Genomic DNA, 27,719 nt, shown 5'->3' with positions numbered 1-27,719 from the left:
TTAGTGTGATGCAAGATACCAGGGACTTACAGAATTTTACCATCATGTTTATCCTGCTTCTGAACTCTCCTCTGCTGACATCCCTGACACAGTCTCTGTTCAGTGACGTGCCTTTTCAGTAAAGGCAAGGGCCAGACTGAGCTTATGAGCACTATATACCTTATGCACACACAGGGCACCTATATCTGTCCCTTTTTCTCTCTCTCTCCCCTCTCACCCATCCAGAAACACATCTTTCTTTCCCCTCTTTAGGTAAATCTTTGCAAGGTTGCACAGGCCCTCTGGAACAGCAAACAACCTAAAGAAATGGAAATGTCCTGAGCTGGAGTAGAAAAATGAGTATCAGTCCTCACTTGTACCCAGAGAAACTGGAAGGTGAAACTGTGGCCCTGTAAACATTTTTCTGCATTATCAACCTATTTCTAGTAAGATCTGAACTGGCATCTAAGGCCTAATGATACTGGTGTTAACCTATGACAGCAATGGAACTTTTATTTTAAACATAAAAGTTCTTAAAGGACTGACTGCTTTTTGTTACTGTAATGAGCCAGTGTGAATTTCATGGCCATTAAGAAAAGATGAAGTTGTAGTCCTAAAGATGGATCATTGCTGTTCACAGCAACATGAGATTTTTTTTTTCTGATAAATAACTGTATTTTTAGCTACCAAGGATTCACAAATTCCATATTTGATTGCCATACTCAGCAGTTGCTTAACTTTTTCTTTTCTTTTAAACTGATCATAACTTTTCAAGACTTTCCTCTGTAGAGTTATATTAGATGTTTCTTGATGAGCTCTTTTCATTCCTAAAACAGGCTCCCTTTCCCTGGTTTCTGGGAAAGTGGCAGGGTCTGGGCAACAGTTCTGTAGGCCTTTGCTGGATGTCAATTAAAATTAAAATACTTCTTGCTTTCTCAGAAGTGCTAGACTGGAATAGTGCACTTAACATTGAACATCTCTACCACAGAAATATAAAGAAACTGGGGTGGGGGTGAAATAAAGACAGAGCTTATTGAGAAAAGAATTAATGTATTTATAAGTCAGTTTGTACAAAACACTTGTTCTCACTACAGGGGAAAAAAAAGGGCATTTAAAGATTGGTGATGTGATCCCCTAAGAGTTTTCCTAACAAGATGAGGCTTTTGCTTAGCTGTCACTGCAGCTGTGCATTGTCTGACAGTACGTATTCAGTGAGCAACGTGCATCTCGGGGTATGCAGTGAAATACATGCTTAGATAATGAGGATGCTGAATAGGAAGCTTGCAAAGTTCAAAATCATGTTCTTTTTTCAAACAACATTGAAAAAGTATTAGGGAAAATATGTCAGCTCTTCTTGGCTTTCTTGCTGATTACATGTACTGTGCAAGCTACACTGACAGATACCTTGCAAGAGTTTTCCAAGTACAAATGCAAAGCATAGACTACCACACAACATTAAATATACAATGAAAGGACAATAAGAACAAGAACATTTAAAACCTCAAAACACGACCTGTTAAGTTTGGTTGTGGTTTGGGTTCTTTTTTGTTTGTTTTGTGGGGTTTGTTTGTTTTAAGCGCTTAATCAGAAAGAAGTTATATTACTTTGAAAATTCTCACTTAAAAGGATATATCTTTAGAATACACGTAGCATCAGAAATTTCAATCTCCACAAAATATTTTTGATAACTTTATAAATAACGCCAACAACAATTTCTATTGGAATACTCCAGTTAGCCTTGAGTGTAGTGTGACCACAAAAAAACAGCACTGTTCAGAAAACCTTTTGGCAGATCTATGATTTCACTGTAATTTTCAGGTGCCTTTTTATTGCTACTGTATTTAACAGTTTATCATGCATAATTTTCTCTACAGCTGGTATTTTCCAGATCTGCTTTAGTTCAAGCGAGAGAACTGAGTGAAAGCAGTAGAAAACTTCAGCAAAATTAATTTGTTTTTAAACTTGCATCATTTTTCTTCAGATTTTTTTTCTCATCGTCTTGTAAGAAAATACAATGTCTGACATTTCAATGTTTATCTTTTGCTTATAAATGCCTGGCAAACCAATACACGAATTGAAATGTCAAGTGAAAAGTGTTTAAAATAAGAACGGCTGACTGCTTTCTTTAAAACATGCACTTTTAATCTATCAGTAACAAAAAGTAGTACCACCTTAGGAAATATCATCTACAAAAAGCCTTTGGGTGAATTATTGTAAAACAGTGTGACTTGTATTTGCAGAGACTAAATAAGGAACAGCCTCTATTAACAGTCCGTATGGAAACTGGGATATAAAATATTCTAGAAACATTGCCCACAGCATAGAAGTTTATTAAACTAAACACTGAAGCGGAGGGAGAAGAGGCAAAAAAACCCAACCCAAAACCAGCCAAGGAATGAGAAAGAAAGATTATTCCCTTAAAGTTACACGTTATAAATAATTATGATAATTAAAGTATGCTTCATGATCCAGAAACCTGGTAAATAAATCAAAGGTGGTGTACTGTAATGCTTTAAAAAGAAAAGTCTCACCATACCTGTCACTTCGTTTTGCTGTTAATGAAAAAACTACAGGTTACTTTGACCATTAATGTTCTAGCCTGCTCTTCCACTTTAGCAGCAGAAAAACTTTCAAGAAGATCAACTAAAGAGCAAAATTTAGTCTCTTGAAATAGTAATTTTTATTTTGGTGGCAATAGGCAGATTTCAGATTTCTGTCACCTGCGGATCTGTCAATCTAGGCTGAGATTTTGAAAACCATCATGTTGTACATTCTTATACCTTTGGGCAACATTTATTTTTCCATCAAGATTTTTCTCCTTTGGCTTCTCAATACTAAGACACCTTCCCATCACAGAAATCTTGTCTTTCACTAAGAGAAGTGGAAACATAAAATCAAGAAAAAAATCCTGAAGGACAACTTCAGATATCAGACAAAATATTTTCCACGTCTTTGGTAAGACAGTTGTTTTACCAAAGAATCTTCATTTTCCAGAAAATAATTTGCCTTACTTGGAAAATTATTACTCTTGCTGCGGATTTGGCCAAAATATTTTAATTCCTAAAAGGCAATGAAGAGAGCTTGACTTTGCCAGACCTGAAATAGCAACATGCCAACTTCTCTGAAAGGTGAGCACAAACCAAGACATCAAAAGTCTCCAAAATCTAAACCCTGCCTCAGCTGAACAAACAAAATCTATAAAGAAGAAGATTTAAACTTGATGAGACCAGTCAAAATTCAAAACAAAAATCTACCTCTCATTTTCAGAATGGATCATTTTCAATCTTAATCTCAGTGAATTCCTGGACTGCAATTACACAGCCTCATTTGTCCCCCTGAGAAAGTCTCCTTCATCCAGCCTACGTTTGGGTCTCTTTGCTGTTTTTCCTAGGGATCTCTCGGTTTTCTTTCCCACTACGGCCCTTTCTCACCGTCCTTTCCCTTCCCTGTCACATCCTGCACTTAGAATCAGTTTGTAGGTTATATACGTTCAGTTCCTTTCAGACTAAAACCACCCTTGCCCTAGAAGGGACCAGCTGGCAGCTCCTTTTTTTTTTTTTTTATCTGCTGCTTCAACACATCCTCTTAGCAAACTCATACACTGAGCTGAAATAGAATTAAATGGTTGTATCACAATCCCATTCTTCTCATAAGCTTTAGATGTATAAGAAAAATTGGAGGAAAAGTTTTTTTCTTATTTAGATAGTGTCTTTTAAAGAGAAATATTTTGCAGCAACACCCGTCTGGAGATTTTCTGTTTGTTTTTAGAAAAATAGCCTAGTATTTTGGAAAGGAAAGGACATTTTTCTTAAATCCTGTTCTATAAAAAATAAAAGATTAAATTAACCTGTATTAAGTTGGCAGCTAAATCCCTATATAGGAAACCAAAGATAGTATTTAACTGTGAACTCAATTCCAAAGAGACATACTTAATTATGTAAAATTCAGTCAGACAGTCAGTAAAATGAAATCGATCCCCAGAGAGCTGCTGTACTGTGCTAACATTTGTACCACACTCTTGCAATAGGAGCGGAATCCAGTTTTCTGAACTGTGAGACTGCTCCAAAATATATCCACTTACACTAAACATATGCGATATACATGACATTGATCATATAGGTGCCTAAGGAAAGTTTTCAATGACTTCCTTAGCCAATAATCTGATGTCTGTGACAATTCCATAGGGTGAGTACTCTTGAAAACGAGGCCTGTTCTTGTCAAGTTTCCTAAACATGGACTGATATCAATCATTTAATGAACATAAAGCTTCAATCCTGTTAATGTTAATACTCAGAAGAAGGTTCATTATCTGTATGCCAAGGTCACTGAGGTTGTTAACAGATGTAGGATTATATAACAGTGTTTACAGTTTTCATGTTTGTGTTTGTTTAATTTGTCCTTATACAACATTTATTAGTTTTCAAACAACCGATTAATACTTGGCATTATTTCTATAAACAAAAGGTGACCACAATGCAATATCTGCATGCAGATGGAAGCAAACTACATAGCTCTTCTAATATATGGACCAGACAGTATGCGTAATTTTTCAAAACTATTATCTCATTTCTTTATGCTGTATATACCAGAGGTGCTCATGTCCATGGGCTGCGATTTGCAATATGGTTCAGTCTGAGTCTTTTCTTAACACAGGGTCAATTGACTTTTTCTGTCTGTCTTTCTGCTTCCCTTCCTTTTTACCAAATTCATTGGACAAATATTTACAGTATGTTATGTCTTGATGCCTTGACTCATTTTCACTAAATATGCTAATGAGGAATCTTTAAGGAACTTTCAGACCTGAAACAAGTCTCCTATTGCTGGGATGCATAGTAGTTACATGCTTTACCAAAAATGTCGTTCAGGTAATGGACCTGAAAAACTTCAGCACAAATTGATATGAATGTCCCATTCAGAAATTATAATTATTAGGGAGAAAAAAAGAATCTGTTAAAAAAAGAAAAAACAACAAACAAAGACAACTGAGAAAACTCCAAACGGCGTTCAATAGGTTGTGTGCTAATGAAGTGAGCCTGACTGGTTTCTGTGTCATTGCTCCCAATAACATTCTCGGAGAAAAGCCTTTGAACAAACAAACAAATGTACCTTTCTTGAAGAATAAGTTTGTTTTCCTTCTTCCAGAAGTCTTTGAAGTCAGAACTGAATTCATGCCAAATACTGAAGAAAGAATGTGGAGACACCTCTTTCTCTCCCATTTTTGGTTTCATGCAGAAATAGGCTGCAGTTTCCAAAAAGCTGTCAAAGAAAGCAAAACCGGCAAATTTTTCAGTACCCATTGACACAGATTTCCGCCCCCCCCTTACTTAACACCAGCGTGGTATTTAATTATTCTTGGTAGCAGATCTAAAATATAAGACTATAAAAACGTAACAGTTCTGAGCTCTTCGTATAGAGATAGATACACAATATAAGATGATTCTTCAGCAAAGTTGGGATCTGGCATTTATCATCGGTTCTGTTTTTGACCGAAGTATTTTCCATTTGTATTTTCCATTCCAAAAGCTAAAATGAATGCACTGTCCAGAGCCCTGCAAATCCAGACATCCACACCTGCCTATATACTGCTTTTCTGTTGTGTTTAAAACTATTTTCAACACACGGAGTCAAAGCTTATAAAGGACTGTAAACAAAGTTCTTCCAAGTTCTGTTAGATCTATACTATGGCACAACAGGGTAGATGGCATAGATTGAAGCCTACGCAGAGATGTTAAAACCCAAACCTGCTATGTACTAAGTAAGAAATAACACAACATAAAACTGGACCAGGGCAACTGTGCAAGAATACAGGTGTCCATCACGACTCTACTAGAATGATCTGACAATTCCTTCTGAGCACGGAAAAACTAAAGTAGAATTTTAAACACAAAAGCTACACCTCAAGAGCTGTTGCTGAAACGCAAAGGTTGTATTTCCAACACTGAGTGAGGACTGTGACTGCAATTAAATTTAACAACTTTCTGAGTTTGAATTGCTTCTATTTTAGTTCAAATTTAAGAATATGTAGGAAAGTTATAGGAAGCTACAGAATAATTCTTTCAAAATTAATTGTTTGATCAACTACTATTCCATTTTATTTTTTGACTTAGTGTGTTTTAAATACTGGAGCTTTTAAGAACATTTTTCTCCACATGGAAGCCTCTGGAGAACTGGTTATTTTATGAAAAATTCTATGGAAAGCTGTATGTTGAAATATAATTGTAGATGCTTTGCTCATGATCTATTACTACTCATCAACTTCTATGATAATTTTCTGTGAAACACACATCACAGTTGTCATCACTTTAATTATGGGGAAAAAAAGGCAATTCCAGTTAAATGGATGGAAATGCCATTTTGGTCACAGAAGCTGTATCTTCCTTCACGGACTATTGCAACTAGAGACAGAATGCTTTGATAGTTGTTATAATTTAAAGTATTTAACGGTGACAAAGATTCAACCATTCAGAACGGTCAATCTCAGAGTCTTTATGAAACTCTTTGTCCTAGTTCTCAAAACTCGAAACTCCAGTTGTTTTCCCTAACATGAAAAATAACTAACTACATGAATTATCCTATTTCTGAATAAAACAGCATACAGCTTAAAAATTTAACATCAGTTTACCAGTCAAATTCTACACACTTTTTCTCTTAATTTGTAATGCATTTTTCCATCTGCTGAAGCAAAACAAAGCTTTCAAGCAACAAAGATGCAGCACAGAAAAACATAAAAGATAAAAACGTCCTCACTTTTTAACCTATTGCATTGATACTCAAATGTCACCTTACCTGAGTGTATCATTAATTCGGCTCTCAGCTTACTATGGCACTCTTTTCTGTAGTTCAGCACTTGCTTAATAAATAGAATGTTTTTTTTTTTTTTTTATGGCTAGGTTATGCTGTGTTTCTTCAAATGATTTATAGATGAGTGATACTACTGATTAAACTACAAAATTCCATTTTACTTACCTATTTACTTTTTCCCCACAGTTTTATACTGGGGAAAATATTTATTGTCTATCCGGTGGTCCCATAGAATAACTCAAAAAGAATATCTCTGACATTTACAGAGTCATAGAATGGTTAGGGTTGGAAGTGACCTTAAAGATCATCTAGTTCCAAGACTGCTATAATGTCTCCCCAGAGCCTTCTCTTCTCCAGTCTCAACAACCCCAAGTTTCTCAGCCTGTCTTCATAAGACAGGTGCTCCAGCCCACTGGAGCCATCTTCATGGCCCTCCTCTAGACCCAATCCAACAGCTCCATGTTCTTCTTATGTTGAACCCAGAGCTGAAGGCAGTACTCCAGGTGGGCTCTCACAAGAGCAGAGTAGAGGGACAGAATCACCTCCCTTGACCATGCTTCTTTGGATGCAGCCCAGGATATGGTTGGCTTTCTGGGCTGCAAGCATATATTGCTGGCTCATGTTGAGCTTCTCATTAACCAACACCCCCAATTCCTTCGCCTCAGAGCTGCTCTTATTCCATTCCCCATTCATCAGTCAGCTGCACTATATTTTAATATTTTTTTCCTACTTTCACATATTTTCAACTTTTGCAAGACTGTAAACGTGTCAGGGAGATCTTTAGGTTTTCCTTCAGATCCTTCCCCTAGACTTACAGCTCTGGAGCTAGCTAGCAGGAAGTCATACAAAAGACTCGTTTGATTTTTCGGAATGAACTGGCAACATTTTTGAAGGAACATGAGGAATACAGGACAGGAGAGAAATCTCGAGGCATCAGTTGAGTCAATGGCTTAATTTTAAGGAAACTCTTTGAATTAAGGCCATTAATGATTCACAGAACATATAAAGATGAGAAGTTCCAATAAGAAGCCCATGACATTCTGAGAAACGTATCTTCAAACCATTCTGCAAATGACAATAATGAGAAAAGAATTTGACAGTGAATGGCCATCCTAAGCAATGCTTTCAAATTTGAGGTAATGAGCTAGAATTCCCTCAGAAGTAAATATCCCAAGACACAGTAAGCCAGGACAAAATGAAATTCATACTGTATAGGAGAATGCTTAAAAAACCCCCAACATTCATTACCAGCACTAACATTTATTGGAGATGCAAAGGCTTCCATTACTCTTCAATTATTCCAGTCATCCTCTGGGAGCAGAAGGAGATAGCCAACATTTTTTTCTCTGATGACTTAAAATCTCGCCAACGACCACTTATATAATAGGAACAACCTTACACGTGCATACAGATGCATCTAAACAGCTATAACTTAATTTCTAAGTTTATAGGGGGAAGATAAACACTCAGCCAGGTTGCTTGCCTCCCTGGAAGTTACTTTAGGAGGTAAGGAAAATAAGCAGTTTGTGAAATGTGAAAGAGCAATAGCGTAGCAGGTTGTCGTTAATACGCCACACTTTTCTTATGCCCAGTAACAACACACAAGACATCAGCTGCAATACAGTAATAGGGCACAAATCTCCATGAATCTTTTTTTTTTTTTTTAACACATGCAGATCAAACAGTCAAGACAGTTACTATATTTTTTTCAACCAAGGAGGTCTACTCTTATTTAGCAGTTAAGCCTTTTAAGAGTACACGTAGAAGACATATGGAAACCTGCTTGCTATACATTTGATGCTGTCATTTTTGTAGTACAAGACAAAGTGGCATAATTCACACATGAAATACAAAGCAAATAAAGTGAATCCAAATGCATCAAATGATAAAACATGCACAGCAAGAAATCCTCTATATTACCACGCTCTTTAAATATCTGATTTGGAAATGTTTACACATGTCAATCTAGACATATCTCAACGCAGATTCCAGGAGGGGACACGCATTTTAAATACAAAGAGAAATTTGGATGACATCGTCATAACCCCAAGACTAGATATCATCCTTTCAGACTTCAGCCAGGCAGCAAATAGCTTTTCTCTGGCGCTTTTCAGTGGGATAACCCATTCAAATTTTCTTGTTGATCCTTCAGCAGATTTTGAAACAAAACATCTGCAAATACCATTGATACTATTCCTGACTATATGTGCAGGCACACGGGCATTTTGAGTCAAATAAGTGACTAGAGTTCAGAAAGCTTTTTTTCCGCAAGTTAATTTCTGCGTCATATAACCTTGGGAAACTCATCTGACCTCTCTGCTTTTCATTTCACTTATCTGCAAAATGAAATGTTTATTACCAAACAGGTATTGCAAAGCTTGTTTAGTGTGCATTTCTCAAGTGAAAAGGTTCTTAGTTTTCCATACTCTTAGCAAGTGTCTTAAAAGAAAAGAATGTGCATTAGAGAAGAGATAGCAGTCATGGAAGAGGGAAGGAAGGGCATGTGAGTTATTTTCAGGGATTAAAAAAGGTAAAAGAGGTCACTGGCTTTGCTTCAAACAGTCTGACTTTTCAAGCATAATAAAAATAAGGCAGTGACGTTCACATCAATCTCTATTCTGACTTGGTAAAAGCCAGAATTCTTAAAACAGATTTCAGGCTGGGTTTCATACCCCTCATGCTGGCCCTGAAGGAGAATTAAATAACATTAAATCGATGAAAACAATGGAAGAGTTGCTCATTCCTGACAAGTAATTAAGGAAATAAGATCAAGAAAGATGGTTAGTTCCTTTTCTCGACTTCTAATTTCCTTAGTTCAAGTGTTTGTGTAATTCAGAAAAATCACTGCAGACTGAGATGACTGAACTTACTGCTTACTCAAATGTGGAAATTTGAGGAATAAATCACTGGACTTTTCTGTGTGCTCGCTTTTGTACAACTACTAGACTATGTAAATGATTTTTCTGTTTTGGGGGAAGGAAGAAATAGATGCTTTAACAGCCAAAACAAATTCAATCATATGAAAAACAAAAAAAAACCATTCACATTGCAAATGGCTCATTGACAGCATTTCTAGCTAATAGATCTGATCCATTAAGAATGTTTTACGATTATTCAATTTTTTTTCCATTCCATTCTGAAGCCGGTTAGCAAGCAGTTACAGACAGTGATTCAGATTCAAGTCTGCTGTGTGCAATGCATGGGCCATTTTATAAATATGTACAACCTATATTTGTACACATGCATGTATGCAGTAGGTCAAGCAAAAAAGGAGGAAGGGGAGATAGAGCAGCTTATAACTACAAAAATACTCTTGCTCAAAAAAAAGGCAATAAAGAGACAAATCAACGATATTAAGCAATGGACAGCAGTAGTTTCATCTCAGTATCATTTAATCCAGCTTCTGTGGCCAAACAAATAGCAAAGTAATCATAGGTACAGACATGTCCTGGCTGAACTTTCTGAGAAATAATGCACACACACACACGCACCTCGTTTCTACATACAGCAAACTAAACCACCTGCAAGAGTAAAGATTTGTTTGAGTGTGAATTTAAAAGCAGAAAAAATGTTTCTACAGTTCTACAAGAGAGATTCTGAACTGTTTAACAGATTACGCATTTTGGTTGAAGTTTGAGCCTGGATATTCTTGACTGCTTGGGTTTGGCTTTATAAATTGTTAAGTGTCATTTATATACATTTGGGATTAGGAAGAGGTAGTCTTAGTGTTGGTACTGTGTCAGTACTGTGAAGCAGTTGCATTTCAGAAGCAGTTCTGAGTGAGGCAAGAGCTGCTAAGGTACATTTTAACTTGATTAAAGTCACAAATAAAATTTAGAACTAGGCATAGTCTACTAAAAGAAGGAAGATAAAAAGGGGAGAAAACACTTTATGTGCTTCTTACTACTTTAAATCTGACCTGAGTTTTATTTAAAGCCAAACTGAACTGACAAGCATATAAACCTGTTGAGAATATTGATCCTAAATCAACGACTACATAGGGAAGATCAGTACAGTATACAGGTAACAGTACTTGCTTTTTGGAAAAGCTAATCAAGTTCAATAAAGCAGTTCAGCAAAGTCACACAAAATTATATAAAATGAAACAGAACCAGCATCCCGGTTATTGAGATAGCACAAGCCTGTGAGGAAACTTAATATGAACAGCATCCTAAGAAGCTTCTTATTTCTTATTGACATATTTTGTTAGAGGTCCTCTCTGCACTATAAATTTACATCACTTTCTTCACTTTTTTTTTTTTAAAGTATCATTGCCTTTTTTCAGTGCTGTCCCTTGTCCTGCATAATTAGAAGTGAGAAAATATAAAAATGAATGTACGGTCATTCAAAAATATCTAGTACTTAAATGTTGGTAATAAATTTCTTGGGGTTCTTTTTTCCTCCTCCTCTTTTTTTTTTTTTTTTAAGGAAGAAAATGAACTTTCCTATATTAAAAAGAAAGTTTAAACAGTATGTCAGTTTAAGACAACTGCCAGAATCATTAATCTCTTCTTTCATTTGCCAATTTATATTGTGTAACTATGGATTTTGTAATATTGTTCCTTAGAAAAGAAAGGTCTCAAGAGATTTTTCCTTTCCTCTAAAAAAAAACCTGCCAAACATTTGCAATGTTTTGAATCCTAAGTCATCTTCTTCATCTCTAGTCCCTTGCCTCCTATAAATTCATATTAAACAGAGAAGTGTTTTATTGCTCCAACTAGAAAAAAATGAGCAGCTTCAACAACAACAAAAAAATCCCTCTACCATTGAGGTACCATTTTTCCTCACAGCAAAGACCCAACAAAAAGCATCCAATGTGAAGGACAGGAAATTATTTTTTGACAGGCCAGTCTGCCTTGTTCATGAGAATTTTGATCCCTCCTCCAATACTAGGAATGCTTTACAGCATTAATATTAATCAGCAATGACCAATATTATTAGTTGTACACATTGATTAGTAACAGAAATGCACAACTTTCATATATTATACTTTATGCCATATACTGAAGGCAGAAGACCCAGTAACAGAAGCAGAGCATATACTGTGACACAGATTGTTAAACTCAATAGATATTAAGAATATAACCTTGCAATTAAACCAAATATTTTAGGAAAATTAAAATTTTTAGAGGACTGATGAACTCGTGAAGTTAGCAATGAATAAAGTCTTCATATATCAGATTGCCTTTTCAGCCTCAGTTCAAATTGTTATTCCATGCCCTTACATATACATCATTCAATGGTGGGTATTTCTTTAGTCCTATCTTTCAGGATTAAAGTCCCCCACAATAGGGACAGCAAAGTAGCAAAATAATATGACCATAACTAATTTAAATTATAGTTTTCTTGGAAGGTGAATTTGAGCACTGAGATTTTCACAATCTGTTTATTTTAGAAATTAATTTTTTAAAGTCCAAATTAAGGTATATCGGTTGGGCATGATGAAGAAATTTGCCAAATTACTTCTTGTTGTCTTTATCTTCTGGAAACGTTAGGTTATCAGAGATCACAGTTTACCTGTTAAAGGATTCTTCAAGGTTTTCCTTTTCAGGTTTTATTATTTCTTTCTAGTTTTATTCTTATTTTTCTCTAAAACACTAGGTGACAATTTGGTCCCTCTATGTGTTTGGTTTTGTTTCATTTTGTTGTTTTTTTTTTTTCATTGCTCTGATGTAAGCAAATGCTCTGCTGACATAATAATGCCATCTTTTATCCCAGGTGGCATAGGATTAGGTGCTAAATTATGTCACAAGAAGGATGGAGCTATCTTGACAGACAGAACTTTTCTGATGATAGAAAATAGTTTTTAAAAAGCCATTCTACACAGACTGAGTCAGCCTCCAGCCATTTGTAACTCAGAGGTCAAGAAATGTAGGCTAGAGGTATTTTGCTACCTTCACTGTATCGTTTACAAAGTGTTCATCAGCCACAGCTCATCGAGTAATTGGGGTTTATGTGAACTCAAATGCTGTTATGGATATTTAAAGGTTACATCTCTGTTCAAGAATATTATTCAGATTAAAATATGAATTGAGATAACAGAAACAGAGCTAAACTTGGGTTCTTTTTTGTCCCTGACAATTGTCTTCTAACAGGCCACTCAGAGGAAAAAGGAAACATTTTTTAACACGACTCTTCTAATGCATTTTTAATTTGCATACGCTCTCTTATGTATTTAAAATGACAATTTTAAACAGGTTCAAGCTTTCTCTCAAAAACTAGTCTAGACGTATTTACAATTTCATACATCCACTGGTTTTAGCTGCAATCCACCATAATCTGCATACTTTGCATGAACGTGTAGGTTCTCTTTATCAGAGTTTAATGCTTTTAATTTTATGTTAGTGTGGACATCATGCCCATGCATGCTAGCTAAGATGCTATGTAGACACATGGATAGCTCTGTGCTAAACCAGGCATATACAATATGACCATACATAAAACAATGTCATGTAATTGTGCACTGGAAAGTCAGGCCCAGTAACATATGCAAGAGAAAACTATTTTCCTCTCTCTAAGAGCTTTGAACATATTAAATAACCTTTGGCCAGTTGAACTTGAAGAAATAATAAGGTGCCAGCCGACACAGGATACGCTGGAAGAATGAATTTCAACAGCAGTGATCTGACACACAAGCTGCTAGCCTCAGTGCTGTAAGAAACAGCTAAATGCTTTATGTTAAAGCCCAATTTGTCTCCAAATGTTTCTATTAACACACTATGTCTTCACTGTCTAATTCAATGGAGGCCTTCTGAGCAATCATTATTACTTAAAGAGGTTATTATTACATATGAAGGTAGTGTAACCATTGTGTACTAAATATTGTGTTAAAAGATTTATTATGTTTTTTCAATTTATTGATGTCAACCTCAGCCTTGTAATCTACCTGCTAGCATGTTATGGCTCATTTTTATAACTGAAATTCATGCAGGGTCAAGATCAGAGTTATCTGACAAAATAAGTAACTTGCTTAAACCTAGAGCAGATTATTTAGATATCTAGAGAGAAACCACATAGATGCTTTACCAGATTTCATGTACATATAGTATTAACCCACAATCTAAGAATATAATTCATCATAGATTAAATTTTATACATGTGCATTTACAAAAACTCTAAAAATGACAAGTGAAATGAATCTGCAGATCTGATTGGGAGTTTTGTCATGTGCTCTGTTTTGGTGCTCAAGTCAAACTTAAGTTTCAGTTTCTATTATTTGAAAATTATAGAATAACAATGCTCTGAAATACTGTGTATTATAGAACCTCCTAGCATTTTAAATGTTTTGTGATGCAGTTTCATGTTAACCCTTCAGAGTTGCTCTGAAGAGCATTCTTTCTTAACTCAATGTACAAGAACTCTCTCCTTAACATGCATGAAGACAGGATTGCCTAATATTTTCAAAAGCCAGGGAAGAAATTCAGCCTTTGGAGAAGACAGAAATGTTCACAGGGGCTTTTGTATTTTTAGAGTCAATTACAACAAAATCCCGTGAAAGTAAACTGAAAGACTTCAAAATTTGGGTTTCTGAAGTGTCAGATTGAAAGTGTCTTTACATGTATTTTTCAAACATTAGGCATTTATAATTGAATTCCCAACTTATGGTAATACATTCTCTTCATAGTAGTGACAGTATCTTTGTTTAGATGAGTAGAGAAAAAAGGGTAGCATTTTCTAGAAAGATGAAGTTTAAATGAAAAGGTGGCAGCCATTGGAAATGATGGAAAGATTGTAATAAATAACCATATCACTCTGGATATGCGAATCATTGATATTCACACATCCAAGCAAAGCTAAATAAATCATACTTTTTTGACCTAAGAACACTCGCTCATGTCTAGATGAATTGTTCCCTTCCCTTCCAAGGATTCCATGAAGGCTTCATGTTTTTTTCTGATCTGGAGTTACCATTGCCCTAGTTGTTTCCTTTGGGGTAGAGAAGAAACTTTACCTCCTCAACAGACCAACTACAGTAGCACCATCTTTCAGGCAGCAGTTGAGAAAAGAAGCAGCTGCAAGTTACCTCACGAGAAGAATTCATTTAAGACACAGTGGAGAGGGCACCCAGCTCACTAAAGCTGTTTCTGAATCTAGCTTGTTAACAAAGACAAGAAACAAGGCAACAAAGCTGAGGAACAAACTGAGGAACAGTAAAGAAGCAACACTTTTTTTTCCTAGTCACTTAATCTCCGTATATAAGAAGCACAGTGGGGCTTCAGCAGTAGGCTGAGGCAAGCCCTATACTGTGGAGGGGCTGATGGCAGCCTTCCATCAGCTGGAAATTATTACAGAAGGAATGACCTATATTGTACAATTTATTACTGGATAGTTCCCAGATGAGTTAATGCAATTGTGACCTAATTAAATCACATCCCTGACATTCTGCTTTTCTATTTGCATATACATGACAACAGCAATATAATATGAAATCCTTAAAGTAAATCTTAAAATATAGCAAGGAAGACTGCAACAACTGTAGAGGCAAATCAACATAGGAGAGTAAAAGAAGTATTATCCACTTTTAAGTGACAGTCATTGCAAATGTTAACACTATACTGTGAAGGTCTTAGGAAACAATCTAACTAAACAGCTCAGGTAGACAATATCATGAAAGAAAAAAACTACTGAACGTAATCAGAAGATTATGGAGAGGCACTGGAGCTAATTACACGTACACACAAGCATTTTAATTCAGCTGTAACAGCTCAAGAGGAATACCTTGAATTTTTGAGGACTACTCAGTGAAACCACCTGCTGGACATAAACTGGAGGTCAAAACAATGTGCCACATTTAAAGATTTTAATTTCTGTAATTTTTTTTCATTAATTTTATCAGTTACATGATTCTTCTCTTAGTTTTTTATCCTGAATTTAATGTTATAGCATTAGTTTTGGGTATGATCAGACCCCAGTTATTTTAACTATATTGTTATCAGTGTGTTAGCTGCATTGTTATTGATGTTGCTTAGCTGTGTAACGGTATTTGCACCTTAAACTAATATACTTTATCTTTTACTGTAAGATCTAAGAATAGGTCTTCTACATAAACTGTGGAATAAACTGCATAAAGTTTATGTTGCAGAATATTAGATCTCTGAATTGTGCCCCAGTCTGTTAAAAGTTATATTACCATATGTTCATACCAGCACTGAATGCCATTAAATGCAAACTAATTTAAAACCAATAAAATTAAATTATTTTTTAAGCAAGCAGCCCAACATCTTTAAAAGAAAAGACAATCCTGTTACAGACTAAAATAAATTGTGCAAATGGTTAAGGAGTTACAGTCATTTGGCAAATATTTTCAGAAAAGGACAAAGACTTTGTCTTTCAGAGAAAGATCAATTACCCATATTTCAGAAGAGACTTTCTGACATAACTAAACCTCCGGCTAAGTTTCCATTACTGCATATTTACAGGCCCTGATATTTTCTCAGAGACAGGATACTAAACTAGAATGATCCGATCTGTTTAACAGTCTGTAAGCTGCTTCTATACACATTTCCTTTGCTCACCAAGTATTTACTTTTTGCTGATGCAACTAATGTATACCTACAGTCTGAAATGTATTACGATGAGCAATTCAAGTCTGCCTGCTGTGAGCCACACAGCGAGAAAAGAGATCTAACAGCAAAGGAACCAACAAAGAATGAATGGCCAAAAAGTAGTGAAAGATGGAGTCCCACCAGCATATTCTTGCCTTTTAGTTAAAAGCATTGTGCTGAGGTTTTTTTAAACTACATGCCTCTCTCCATTCTGAGCTTTTCACCACTTTATTTCAATCATTAACTCAATTTTCACTTTAACTTTACAGTTCACTTTTAGAAACAATCCAAACCATTGTGTGGAAGGTAGCAAGATGGGAGGAACATTTACTGTTTTAAAGGATTACCAGGCTTCGGTGCTACATTTCTAGGTGTTGCTTTTCAGCAGTGCCATTGTAAGTGTCATCAACTTGTCAGCTCGGAAGCAGGTGTAAAGCTTTGTTCCTCCCCAGGTCTCATGTTCAGTGAAGCCAATGGAAGCCTGTGAATGTTTTGTCAGGAGTACTCTTTTTTTTCAGGGAATTAAAGGTAAACATTTCTCTTCAAAATTAATGTCATGTGTTGCTACAGCAAAGAAAGCAACAACGCATTGCTAAATGGATTATTAAAAGTCCTGAAAACAGAAGAGGTGCCTGGGAAGCTGCACTTAGGAAGCACTTTCAATCTAAAAATCACTGGAATGTGCAAGTAATGGGAGCAAATTATAAAATAAACCAAATAAAAATGTCCTGACGTGGGAAGATGAGTGTTCCATACCCAGCCACGCACATCCTAAATTCCCCAGTTGATACTGATGACAAAAGGCAGAAAGTCCTCTGTTTGACTTTCTATAAAACAAATATATATTCTCATAATGGATTGAGATTTACTAAAGAACGAATTAAATTCCTGGATTTGTTAAAATGAGCGATGCACACAAAGCCATGATAGTGAGCAGTCCTCATTAGGTATCACAGCAGGAAAAAAAGGGTGAACAGTTTCACCCCAAATCAAGCCACCATTACATGGGACTGTTGTGTCTTAGTGACCTATGTTATCACTTCAAGCAGGATTATACTGTCTTAAATATTAGAACTAAAAGGATCTGTAGTGTTCATAAGAGATTCTCAGCATAGGTTGCCTCTTACATGAGTGCAGTATGAGTAAACAAACAGCAATTTTCGGTGCTACTGTAATGAATTTAGGATGCTTCATTGTTTGTCTGAGAGATAGCAGGAAGAAGTGAAAATCATCTGACCATTTCTCAGGTCTAAAATAAACATCTCCAGTTCAATTTGTTAATGATTCCAAAGGTGTTACTCCGAGAAGAGACAAATCATTGCAGGTAGAAGAAAAGAAAAAGAAAAAGAAAAAGATCATCTTAACTATTTCAGTGGAGGAGAGATTAATGTTACGATCTGGATTTATTTTCTTCTAAAAATAGACCCTAATCTGGAAGCCTTCCAAGGAGATCACAACTCAATACTAGGTAAAGTTTTATAAGAAAGTAATAAAGCTACATGCTATTCCTTCATGACTATTCAGCTGAACAGAGGTAGCGAAGCTGAGAATTAGGATCGTCAGCTTCACTGAATGCTGCTTCTGGTAATTCTAGTTCAGGTTGTTTAGCTGTTCAGTCTTCAGGAAAGAAGTACAGAAGAGGAGTAACTAGCTGATTTCTGATTACAAGTGAGCCAGATTATATTGTTGCTGTTGCTGTTGCCTGCAATATTATTTTTGACAGTTACTTTGATGCAATCTTGGTTCCTGCTCACTGTGGATACTGTGATCAAACTCATATCTCATTCTAAAATTGTATTAAACATACCTAGAAACAACAGTGCTTCTAACTTTTTCTCCTTGCTTAAAGAAAATCGCATCTTGAAAGAAGAGATATTTAAAGCTAAGTAAATGAAAATTCAGAAAACAGACAACATATCTGTTGCTTGGTGGAAAGTGTGCTGTATCTCCCAATTTTCAAAGGCACTAAATTTTAATTACAAAGTTGTTTAAATGTTATTTACAGCTGTGTGAATTGAGCATATAGCTATGTGTTTTGGGACAGAAGCCATAATCTAAAATTAAGGGAAAAAAAAGGCCAAACTGTGAACTAAATATAGAGGCATCTCTTTCCCTCCTCCTTCTCTCCCTCTCTTCTTTTACTTCTTTCCCGTCCCCCCAAAACAGTGATTTTTACTTTTACTTGTCAAGCATTTCACAGTTTCTCAAGTATTTAGCAATGAGGATCTAATTAGAAAGTGCCAGGTTCTTTTTTATTACACTTTATCAATATTGTTAAAGGAATGATGTAATTGTTTGAGGTTTGGTGAAGACATTCCATGTCACTCCAGTGTTAATACCAGGCTGGAGCCTTCCTTGTCTGCCTGCGTAAGCTAGATAAACACAGACCTGTGTGCTTTCTTCTCATCTCAGGATACTTACTCAGAGAGATCTTGGAACATATGCCTATTGCGAGCTAAACATTTCACTTTTCATTTTATCCATGTGCCAGAAATCCATTCCTTGGATAAACACTTTACATACTGACACTCTTAAAGTCACTAAACGCGATAAATAAAGAGAGAATACATCATTTCAAAACCGATTAAACATTTTCTCACTTGTGACAAATGAACAGTTATACACTGTATGGAGTCCCTGGAGCAGACTTTCCATTTTCTTTGTCTTTATTTTGTGTGGAAGATTAACTTTCCATTTCAGCTCATCTATTGCACAATTGAGCTTTTCTAAAATACACATTGCTGTATTTTCCCCAAATCATTATTCATTTTAGAAACATTTTTGTTGTTATTGCTGCAAGAGCTTTTCTTTTAGACTTTCATATTTTTATGGAATTATCAGCTTTAGTATTTTGTGCCTAAACTTTGAAAAAAAATTAAAAATATTTTTGAAAGATTTAGTTTTTACTGAAAGCTAAAGAAATGCTATCATGGGGTAGACCTGAACTTATACACAGGCTGAAGTTATCCACTTCAAAAAGGAAAATTCAAGCACATTAACCACATTAATTTTGCTCCATCTAATCCATCACTTTTCCTTGCACTACTTGCTTGTCTAGTCATCCCATGCAGTGCTGTTCCACCTATGATTAGCCAAATGCAACTAATCTTTTATTTAGCTTTTCAAGCTCTCATCATCTTTTTCACCCACCCCCCACCAAAAAAGGTCCCAAGCATTTTATTTCTCTACCCAATTACAGATCTTAGTGAAATAAATACACATAACACTGAAATTATACCATGAAGCTGTCTTCAATATTTTAACAAATACCACTAATCTGATTAAGAATTTCAGTGGGAAGGGGGAAGGAAGAAAGAAAGAGAAATGTAGCCTAGATAACAGTAAAAAAATAACTTCGCCCTAATGTTATCCTAGCATAATTCTTCATGTGTTCCATAGAAGGTTTTGCATGTGATTTTATCCTTGCGAGATATTCACAGTAAAGAGGAACAATGAGGCTGAATTTTCTTTTTTTTTTGTCAAACTACTATGTAAATGAGTTGCTGCTCTCAACATAGGAGGAGAAGAAAAGTAGGACAAGTCAGAAAAAGCAGACTAAGCTGAATGAGAATCCAGGGAGCAGATTGCTTTCTTCCCCCATGTTGTGGATGCTAGATATACCAATAGGAAGTTTTTGATATGATGATTCCAGTGCAGCGAGAGAAAAAAATAAGGATGGAGAGTGAATTAGACACCAGAAGACAGTGACAAGTCACAAGATTTCTGAACAGATGGCAGATTCCCCTTGTCCTTAGAGATCTGTCAGCTTTGGACATGTAGTCTAATCCATTTTCCACAGGAGAAAGTTTCCTTAAAAGAGCAGTCAGAGATCACAATCATCTCTTCTCCTAACAGCAGTTTCTTCTCTTAAAGTTTCATTATGAAGAAGATTTTTAAGGATGAGAATTATGTAACTCAGCAGTTAAAGAAACCAAAGAAATGTCAGGAATGCCTTTCATATACTTGAGCAAGAGGTATGACACTAAGCCAAAGCAATACTCCCTTTGTTCCATTTTTCCATCATGATCCCGCATCACCGATGTACCACTCAAGGACCTACCATAAGAAAGGAGACCATACCAGTAAGAAGGGAGCTTCTTGTGGCAGAGAAACATCCACTCTCCACTTGGCTTCCCTTTCAGGTAGTATTTTTAGTACATGGCCCAAGGAATTAGAGAGAAATTGTGGTGCTGTATCTGGAAAGATGTTAACTGCACTGTGGCATTACAGGAGGTAGCAAATTTGGGCATCAGGGCCATAGAAGGGCTAGTAAACTGTAGTAAGAACTAGAACCTTTTATAGTGGCATGTTTTACTGGAATCCTATTGAGAGAATTCCCGGCTCTGAGAATACATGATTAATATATTCATTAGCATATATTCAGTGGCAGTTGTCGCTAGTACAAAAAGAAGATGCTATTTTTGGTGAAAGGAAAACAAACACAGACTGTCAGTTTCACTAAATCTGGACTATAAATGGTGTGTGTCATATTTTGGTCTTTTGCTGGGACAGATAAAAATCTGTCCCATTTAAGTACTGCTTCTGGAGAACACTGCCAAAAAATCAGAAGAAACCACAAGTTGTGCAATGCAGTGAAGTTCCCAATTTTGAAAACTCTCTCAAAGGCACACATCTGTAATGAAATTTAATGAGGTATTTTGCTTTTGCCGCAAAAAATAACCAACTGTATTTGAAGATCTATTAGCAATTCTACAAAGGAAGTCACATTTAATTATACATATCATTAGTATATTAAAAAATAGATTTCCTTTCTTTATTTTAAAGGAGACAGTTTATAAGCACAGGAAGTGGTACCTAATGAATAATAGTTGCCTGAGGAATGTTATGTGTCTGTCAAATCACCATGATTTTTGTGTAACATGAAGTTTTCTCTCGGTCCAAATGGTATATTGACTATATTTTCATATAAGGTGCATCCATTTTCCCAAAGACAGGAGTAATGTGCAATATTTCTCTAAAGGTAGGCTGCATGTCAATATTCCTTGGTTTTTTTTTTTTCTAACTGTCAAATTAAAACTGATAATAAATAAATATTACTTAATTTTCTGAGTGAATTTCTTTCACTATTCAAAAGAAAAATGATAACGGTGGCTACCAATACAGCAATTTCTACCAAAACAGTTTTCAAATAAAGGTTTTACTGCATTGTTCTTTCTTACCTTTTATGTGCTTCTGTCAGTGACTTCTCTTCAGTTTCTTGGTCTATTTTAGCTGTAAAAATACAACCAAAGAATTAGATATAAGGTGAAAGATAAAGATGTTGTTTCAGGGTAATGTTCATTGGAAATATGTCACGTATAAAATGTGTAAAAACTACCTGAGGATATACTCATGGCACATCAATTCTGAAAGAAAAAAAAAAACCCACAAAACACCACAAAAAAAAAAATCAAAAACCCCACACAAACACAAACAAAACTACATTAATTTTAATATCCCTATTAAAAAAACTAAACTCAATCATAAAAAAACTCAAAGCAAGTTTTGAAAATTAAAAAAGATCTTGCAGTAATATAAACAACAACCGAGTCATGAAAGTAACTTAAAACCAAATCTTAAAGAATTATTCTGAAAACTTAACAAATATGAGAACAGGTCTACCAAGAGGAGGAAAAGGTGAGTGAGGAGCAGGAAGGATTCAGCCTTTTAGCTCTTCTAAAAGTTGCTTGATAGTTACGAATAAAAGCTCTCTTCCCTCTCCCTGTACACACACCAGTTAGCAAAGAACTAGAGCCATTGCAGGCTCATATTGAAAACATGACTGTTCTTCTATGAAGAAAATTATAATTTGGTGATCAGATGAAGGAAATTAAAAACATGAAACTGTCATTGGCATATACTGGTGAAAAAATGATCTAATTTCGGTGTGTTCTCTCATATTTTATTCCGTACCCATTTCACCCAACTTAGATAGGTATTCTGATACAAAAAATCTACAAGAACATGAATATTAACTTAGGCATCACCAATGTGTAAAGCAGTAATACAAACCGCTCTGTGCATGTGTGCTTAGGTGAGATTTATATTGTCATTCAGGTAGCACAACTTAAATCCCATTTAAGATCTGCATGCTTTAGCCAAAAGCTTTTTAATTTGGAACTTGACTCCGCTTTTCAGTCTGCTAGACTACTGGTCTGCTAATTTACAAGGAGAATTTCAGGATTTCCGAGAGTCAGTGGGTTTTGGGACATGAAGGGGCTCTAAACTGTTCTGGAAACAAATATCACTAGTCAGAATTCATATAGAAATGTAAAAAAAAGAATAATAAACCTTTAAGCTATTTTTTTCCACTTTCCCTACAAAGCTTTACAATAATAATTCGTTAAAATTATTTTTCTACATTGTAGACACACTGCCTTTGAGAAAGGAAATCCTGATTTTAATTTGGCAAAAATGAGAAATGCAATGTAATTATTAGGGAACAAAGATAAATACTATTACTCTGTTACAATGTTTCAATCAACAACACTTTACAAACATATGCTAACACCAAAATAGACATGTGAAATCTGTAGCAAAGATACACAAATGGAGTTTCTCTATTATTTCCCCAGTCAGAACAAGGATCTATGTCTGATGCTGCAAATACTTTTTATTAGTAGTAATGTAGTCTGCTGAGTAGGGTGAGCAGCGTCTGGATGTTTGCAGCAGTAAACATTGTATGCAGTCATCATTACTCGAAGACTCAGGCTCCATCATTGTTTTGCTGAAAGTGAAAAAAATCTCAGCAAACCACAGAAAACTTGAGGGAGAGCTGGGTAAACGTTCTCAAGGAAATTCAAGAGCACGTGAATCCTGGCTGATTACAGGTTTCAATACTGACTTGAAACTCGGCCCAGATTCTTCAAAAGGTTTGTGAGGGCTCACAACCCTTTTGAGTGAACCTGGGCCCAGTGTTGAGTGAATCTGGGCTGACTTACAGTTTTTCTTGAAAGCTTTGCCTTGCTTTGGATATGAAACCAGGTGAAACCTGGCAACTTTGACAGAATTTCATTAAATTTTTTTTTCTCTTCATACTTCAACCCTGAAAGTCAAGGTATGACTTGTAAAACCATATGGTGCAAGAGAGAAGAAACTGCACACAAACTCATTGCACGAAGGGAGATCCAATATCTAATTTTGCATTAACACTTTCACCAAGTATCTGAGGATAGAACTTTTAAAATAAATGATTCTATTACTGAAAAATATAATTGGGACTCCTCTTAGTTAAACAATGCTTGGAAATGGAGACTAGCATATTCCAGCCTAGGACAGTCTTTTAGTACACATATCATATTCATAGGATGTAATTCTTTTTATAGTTTCCAGGATTGATGGGATATACCAACATCTGAGCTGCCTAGTTTGGGTTTTTTCTTCCTTATTTCAATGGTTCTGCACATGCTTACAAACAAAATTATTTACCCACCAACAGTGGGGCAAGTATTCCAGAATTTACTTTTTGAAATAGTGCAAGCACAACATATTATACTAGGCTTATCAAAGCATGTCAGAATTTCCTCATTCTGGAGCAAGTTTTGTTTCAATTAAAAAGGAAAGTTACTATAGTCCAGAGAGGAAGAAAAAAGAAATACTTCAGGTATCTGTACTTCTAATAATTTCATAGAGAATGGGTATTACACAATTAAAAGAATCTTGAGAATCCCTGAATAACGCAGGTGTATGTAATAGCGTTTTTTTAAAAAGTAGTAAGTACATATGCATAAGGCAGCTACTATACCCACAGAGAAAGATCTCATCCTGCATCAGATCACCTCTTGGCATTAAACAGTCTTCCAAGGAAAGAATTTTCTCCAAAACAGAATTCCCTTGTAGTCTGTTCCAAATACATGATGACACTTCTAAACCTTTTGCATATTATCAAAAGGATATTATTCAAGTATAAATCTGTCTTGCAATCCATTTGCTTTCTTATTTTTCTGGACATAAAACATTAATAAACAGTATGAAAAAAATTTTGCTTCCACAAGATGACAAATGGCACCAGTGAAAGAGAAGAAAATATGGTATATATGCTCAGGGATCTGTCCCTGTCCAAAGAAAATATTCAGATGACTGCTTTTGCACTAGTATACAGTTATCACTTGAAAGCTGTGGACAATGGCTAGTCAAGAGACATGCATTGAGATTTTGTTACCAAAAATACAAAAGCCTTACTATCACCAGGATACAATGGAATAACTATTAGATGTTGAAGCAGATGGAGATTCCTATAACTTCTGGAACTGGCCGCTAATATGATCACCTGATATTAGTGGTTATCAGTATTGTGCTTTGTACTAATCACCTCATTGGTAAATTGCTTTCAACTCATTTTTCCTGTTTGAGTGGGAGAGGAAAAACAATTCAGATTTCTGACAGATTCAGTCAAAGTGTCCCAGAGTGTATTAGGCTTTACCGTTTCATTCAATATAGTGCATCTCTACTGTCACTTCTTCCTTCAAAGCAGTTCATCACAACTGTAAAGAGTGCCTGAAAAGCATCAGCTTAACATTCTTCCTTCTTTGCAGCCTATGTCAATTAAGTGCTAAGTATCAGCTGAAAGGTGTCCACCTCAGGAGAACAGTCTTGGGAAAAAATGTATTTCCTTTTACAAAAGAGAACTCCTCCAACAGGTGAAGTAAAAGGAGAAAATTCTTATCCATTCCACAGTGATCATACCATGGCAACGGCCGATACAGGAAAATTGGTCATTTCCAGGGATACCATGGCAGCTGAGCACATGCGAGTACTCCGTTCTGCCACTAAAATTTCTCTCTATCTCTATCCTCAAGAAGCAAGATTACTTCAGGAAGTCTTACTGATTTTCTTTGAAAAACATTGAAAGAAGTCTTGCAGTCATCCAGTAGCCACATCTGCTTTCTTAAATATTTAGAATCCGTCAGCTCACCATAGCAGTGACTGCTTGCATGCTTGTCCAACAGATGTAGGAGTTCCTGCTCTTGGGTCAGTTATTCTTCCAATGAAAATATTCCCAATTTTATTGACTCATCATCTTTTCTCCGACTCCCTGCTAAGAGTAGTTTTCTTGATCCTTGACACTAACTTGCTAAACCACCTGCAAACACACTATTCCAAATATAATAAAGACTGTATCATACCAGGAGATACTAGCCCTTACATTTCATGCAATGCAGCAGTATGCAGAGGTAGAACCTAATTTTGTATCTCTGCCTGCATACACTCAATATATGGTAGGGTTTTATACACTGCTCTCAATCCTGAAGACATATATATTCTGTAAAAACTACTTAAAAGGATATAGTTGAAAAATAACCTCAGATCACATTGAAAAACCTTGCGATATCAAAAAAAGAATATTTTAGAGTGAAAGTGACTTCACGTGGAGCAAAGCTGCCTTATCCATATTTACAACATATACCAAATTAGTAATCTTCACACTTTTTCTTTTGAAAACATCTCCAATGTTTCCTTGTTAGATGATTTTCCACTGTTTCCTGTTTTTTCTATTAAGATACCTTCAATTTTTTAAAATATGGTCTCCTTTTAAAGCAAGATCTATCCTTCCTAAATACTTTATATGTTTGGTCAAAATTCAAGTATTTATCTTTTTCTCATCATTCCTTACCAAGCATGAGGACTGTATTATATCCAAGACTCTTCAATCAATTCTTTTAACTACAGGGTATATGTATTTCTTCAAAATTTACTCACATCAGATGTTCTAATTTCTATCTTATCGCTTTTTGTATTTGCTTAAATTTACTGCTTGTTGTTTTATAATTGGGGTTTAAAACTTGATTTGATTCAATTCAAAATGAGCTTTTCAACAAATGAAGTTTGATTAACTTAATTCACAAAAGCATTGTTATTATCAGCATATATCCACATTCCAGAATGATACATGCCATTGTTCTGCGTGTTTGCTCTTCCAATTCTTTTAGATTAGCATCCTACAAAGATTACATATAAACTTCTTCAAAGGCACGTATACGAATAGCCATACTAAAGTAATCTATGCATTTATGAGAATCTGAAGCATCTCACAAAATTGAATGTGAGAAGTATACACAAGCATTCTAGAAAACAATAGTCTTTAGCAGAACAGTATAATTCACTTTTCTGCAAATAGTCTCTTTTTTTCTTTATTTTTTTTTTTTTAAATGAAGAGGGCGTCAAAGGTAAGGACATAAAAGCTATTTTTTGACCACGAATTGTCCCCTCTGACCTCAATGGTAAGTGACCTTTTGGACTTACTATGCTAAAATGTCTGCAGTAATCAAGTCGCTCTGTGAACTAAGAACATTGCTGAATGTTTTCTCATTTTCAGTCCAATAAACTTTTTATATCAGTCTCCTCCAATTTTATCATTATACCTTCTGCATTAAATCTGATTTTAAAAAAATATTTACATGAATATATCTATTTTCCGTGTGGACAGATATTGCATATAACATCCGATGTCTCTATTATCAGTTGTTGCAATTTCACTCTTTATTGTCTCTTCCGGAAGATTTAAAGATCTTAAGAAATATCTGACCTGAGACTAACTGGGAGGTCAAAGACTTACAACAGCTGTTTTAAACTGGGTCTAATCTGCCTCTGTGCTATATACCTATTATTGAAAAGCAGTGGAATTTTTAGAAATCCTTTTCACTGAAAAAAAACCCCGAAAACTATTTCTAACACTTTTACAAACCCTTGCTGCAGGTTTACTAGAATCTTTAAAGAGGACACATTTTTTTCCACAGTAGTGCTGAGTGAAGAGTAGCTGGGACTTTGAAAATATACTGAATATCTCCTTCTGACAGAGCCATAAACTCAAAAAAATCCCAACAAAACAAAACTAAAACCAAAACTGAGGCATAGACTTTCTTAATAAGTGTATGGAATGTCAGGCCGTCCATCTGTCACTGCTGATCCAGCTCCACTAAGATCTGAGGAGCTGAGGTGCCTGACAAGCCATGAGGATACTTTCTGTAGGTATCTCATGCATGTGACTAGGACAGAAAGAAAGTGAAGATATATAGAGAAAATACTGGATAAGCAACTGGCACAATAAGCGAGGGCATGTAGTTACACTGGTATTATTAGGGTCTAAGGTTCAAGTTTACAAGACCTCTGCCAGAGCTCCTGAGAGAATTCCTCCATTCTCCTTGGTAGTACATGTACTTTGAAATGCCCCCAGAAAACACCAAAATAATACCTACAGCTATTTTATTTGGCAATCAGCATACTATTCAACACTGTTTTGAAATACCTTGAAATACCAAAGCAGGACACAGCAAAGACACCAGGATCAGTAGAAAGCTCTTGAGAAAAACCTCTTTCTTCCCTCCATTAGACTTCTGAATGTGTTTTGCCTCAATTTCTGGATTTTTTTGTTTGTTCTCTTTGCATGTTTTATTT

General features: G+C 35.5%; 1 protein-coding gene across 1 annotated transcript in view; it reads right to left on the bottom strand.

Moving 5' to 3' along the window:
- FMN2 (formin 2) overlaps positions 1-27,719 on the bottom strand; it is a 160,473-nt gene that overhangs the window by 12,129 nt on the left and 120,625 nt on the right. Inside the window, exons 15-16 of the mRNA XM_086626096.1 lie at positions 21,506-21,557; positions 5,086-5,235 (exon numbers count right to left, since the gene is read on the bottom strand). Of these exons, the coding sequence (XP_086482222.1) occupies positions 5,086-5,235; positions 21,506-21,557 (202 nt within the window). The remainder of the gene's footprint in view (positions 1-5,085; positions 5,236-21,505; positions 21,558-27,719) is intronic.

Source organism: Tauraco erythrolophus, chromosome 2, assembly GCF_009769465.1.
Source record: "Tauraco erythrolophus isolate bTauEry1 chromosome 2, bTauEry1.pri, whole genome shotgun sequence".
Lineage (NCBI taxonomy): Eukaryota > Metazoa > Chordata > Aves > Musophagiformes > Musophagidae > Tauraco > Tauraco erythrolophus.
The sequence above is the reverse complement of the archived record's forward strand: the minus strand, read 5'-3'. Positions and strand labels throughout refer to the sequence as shown.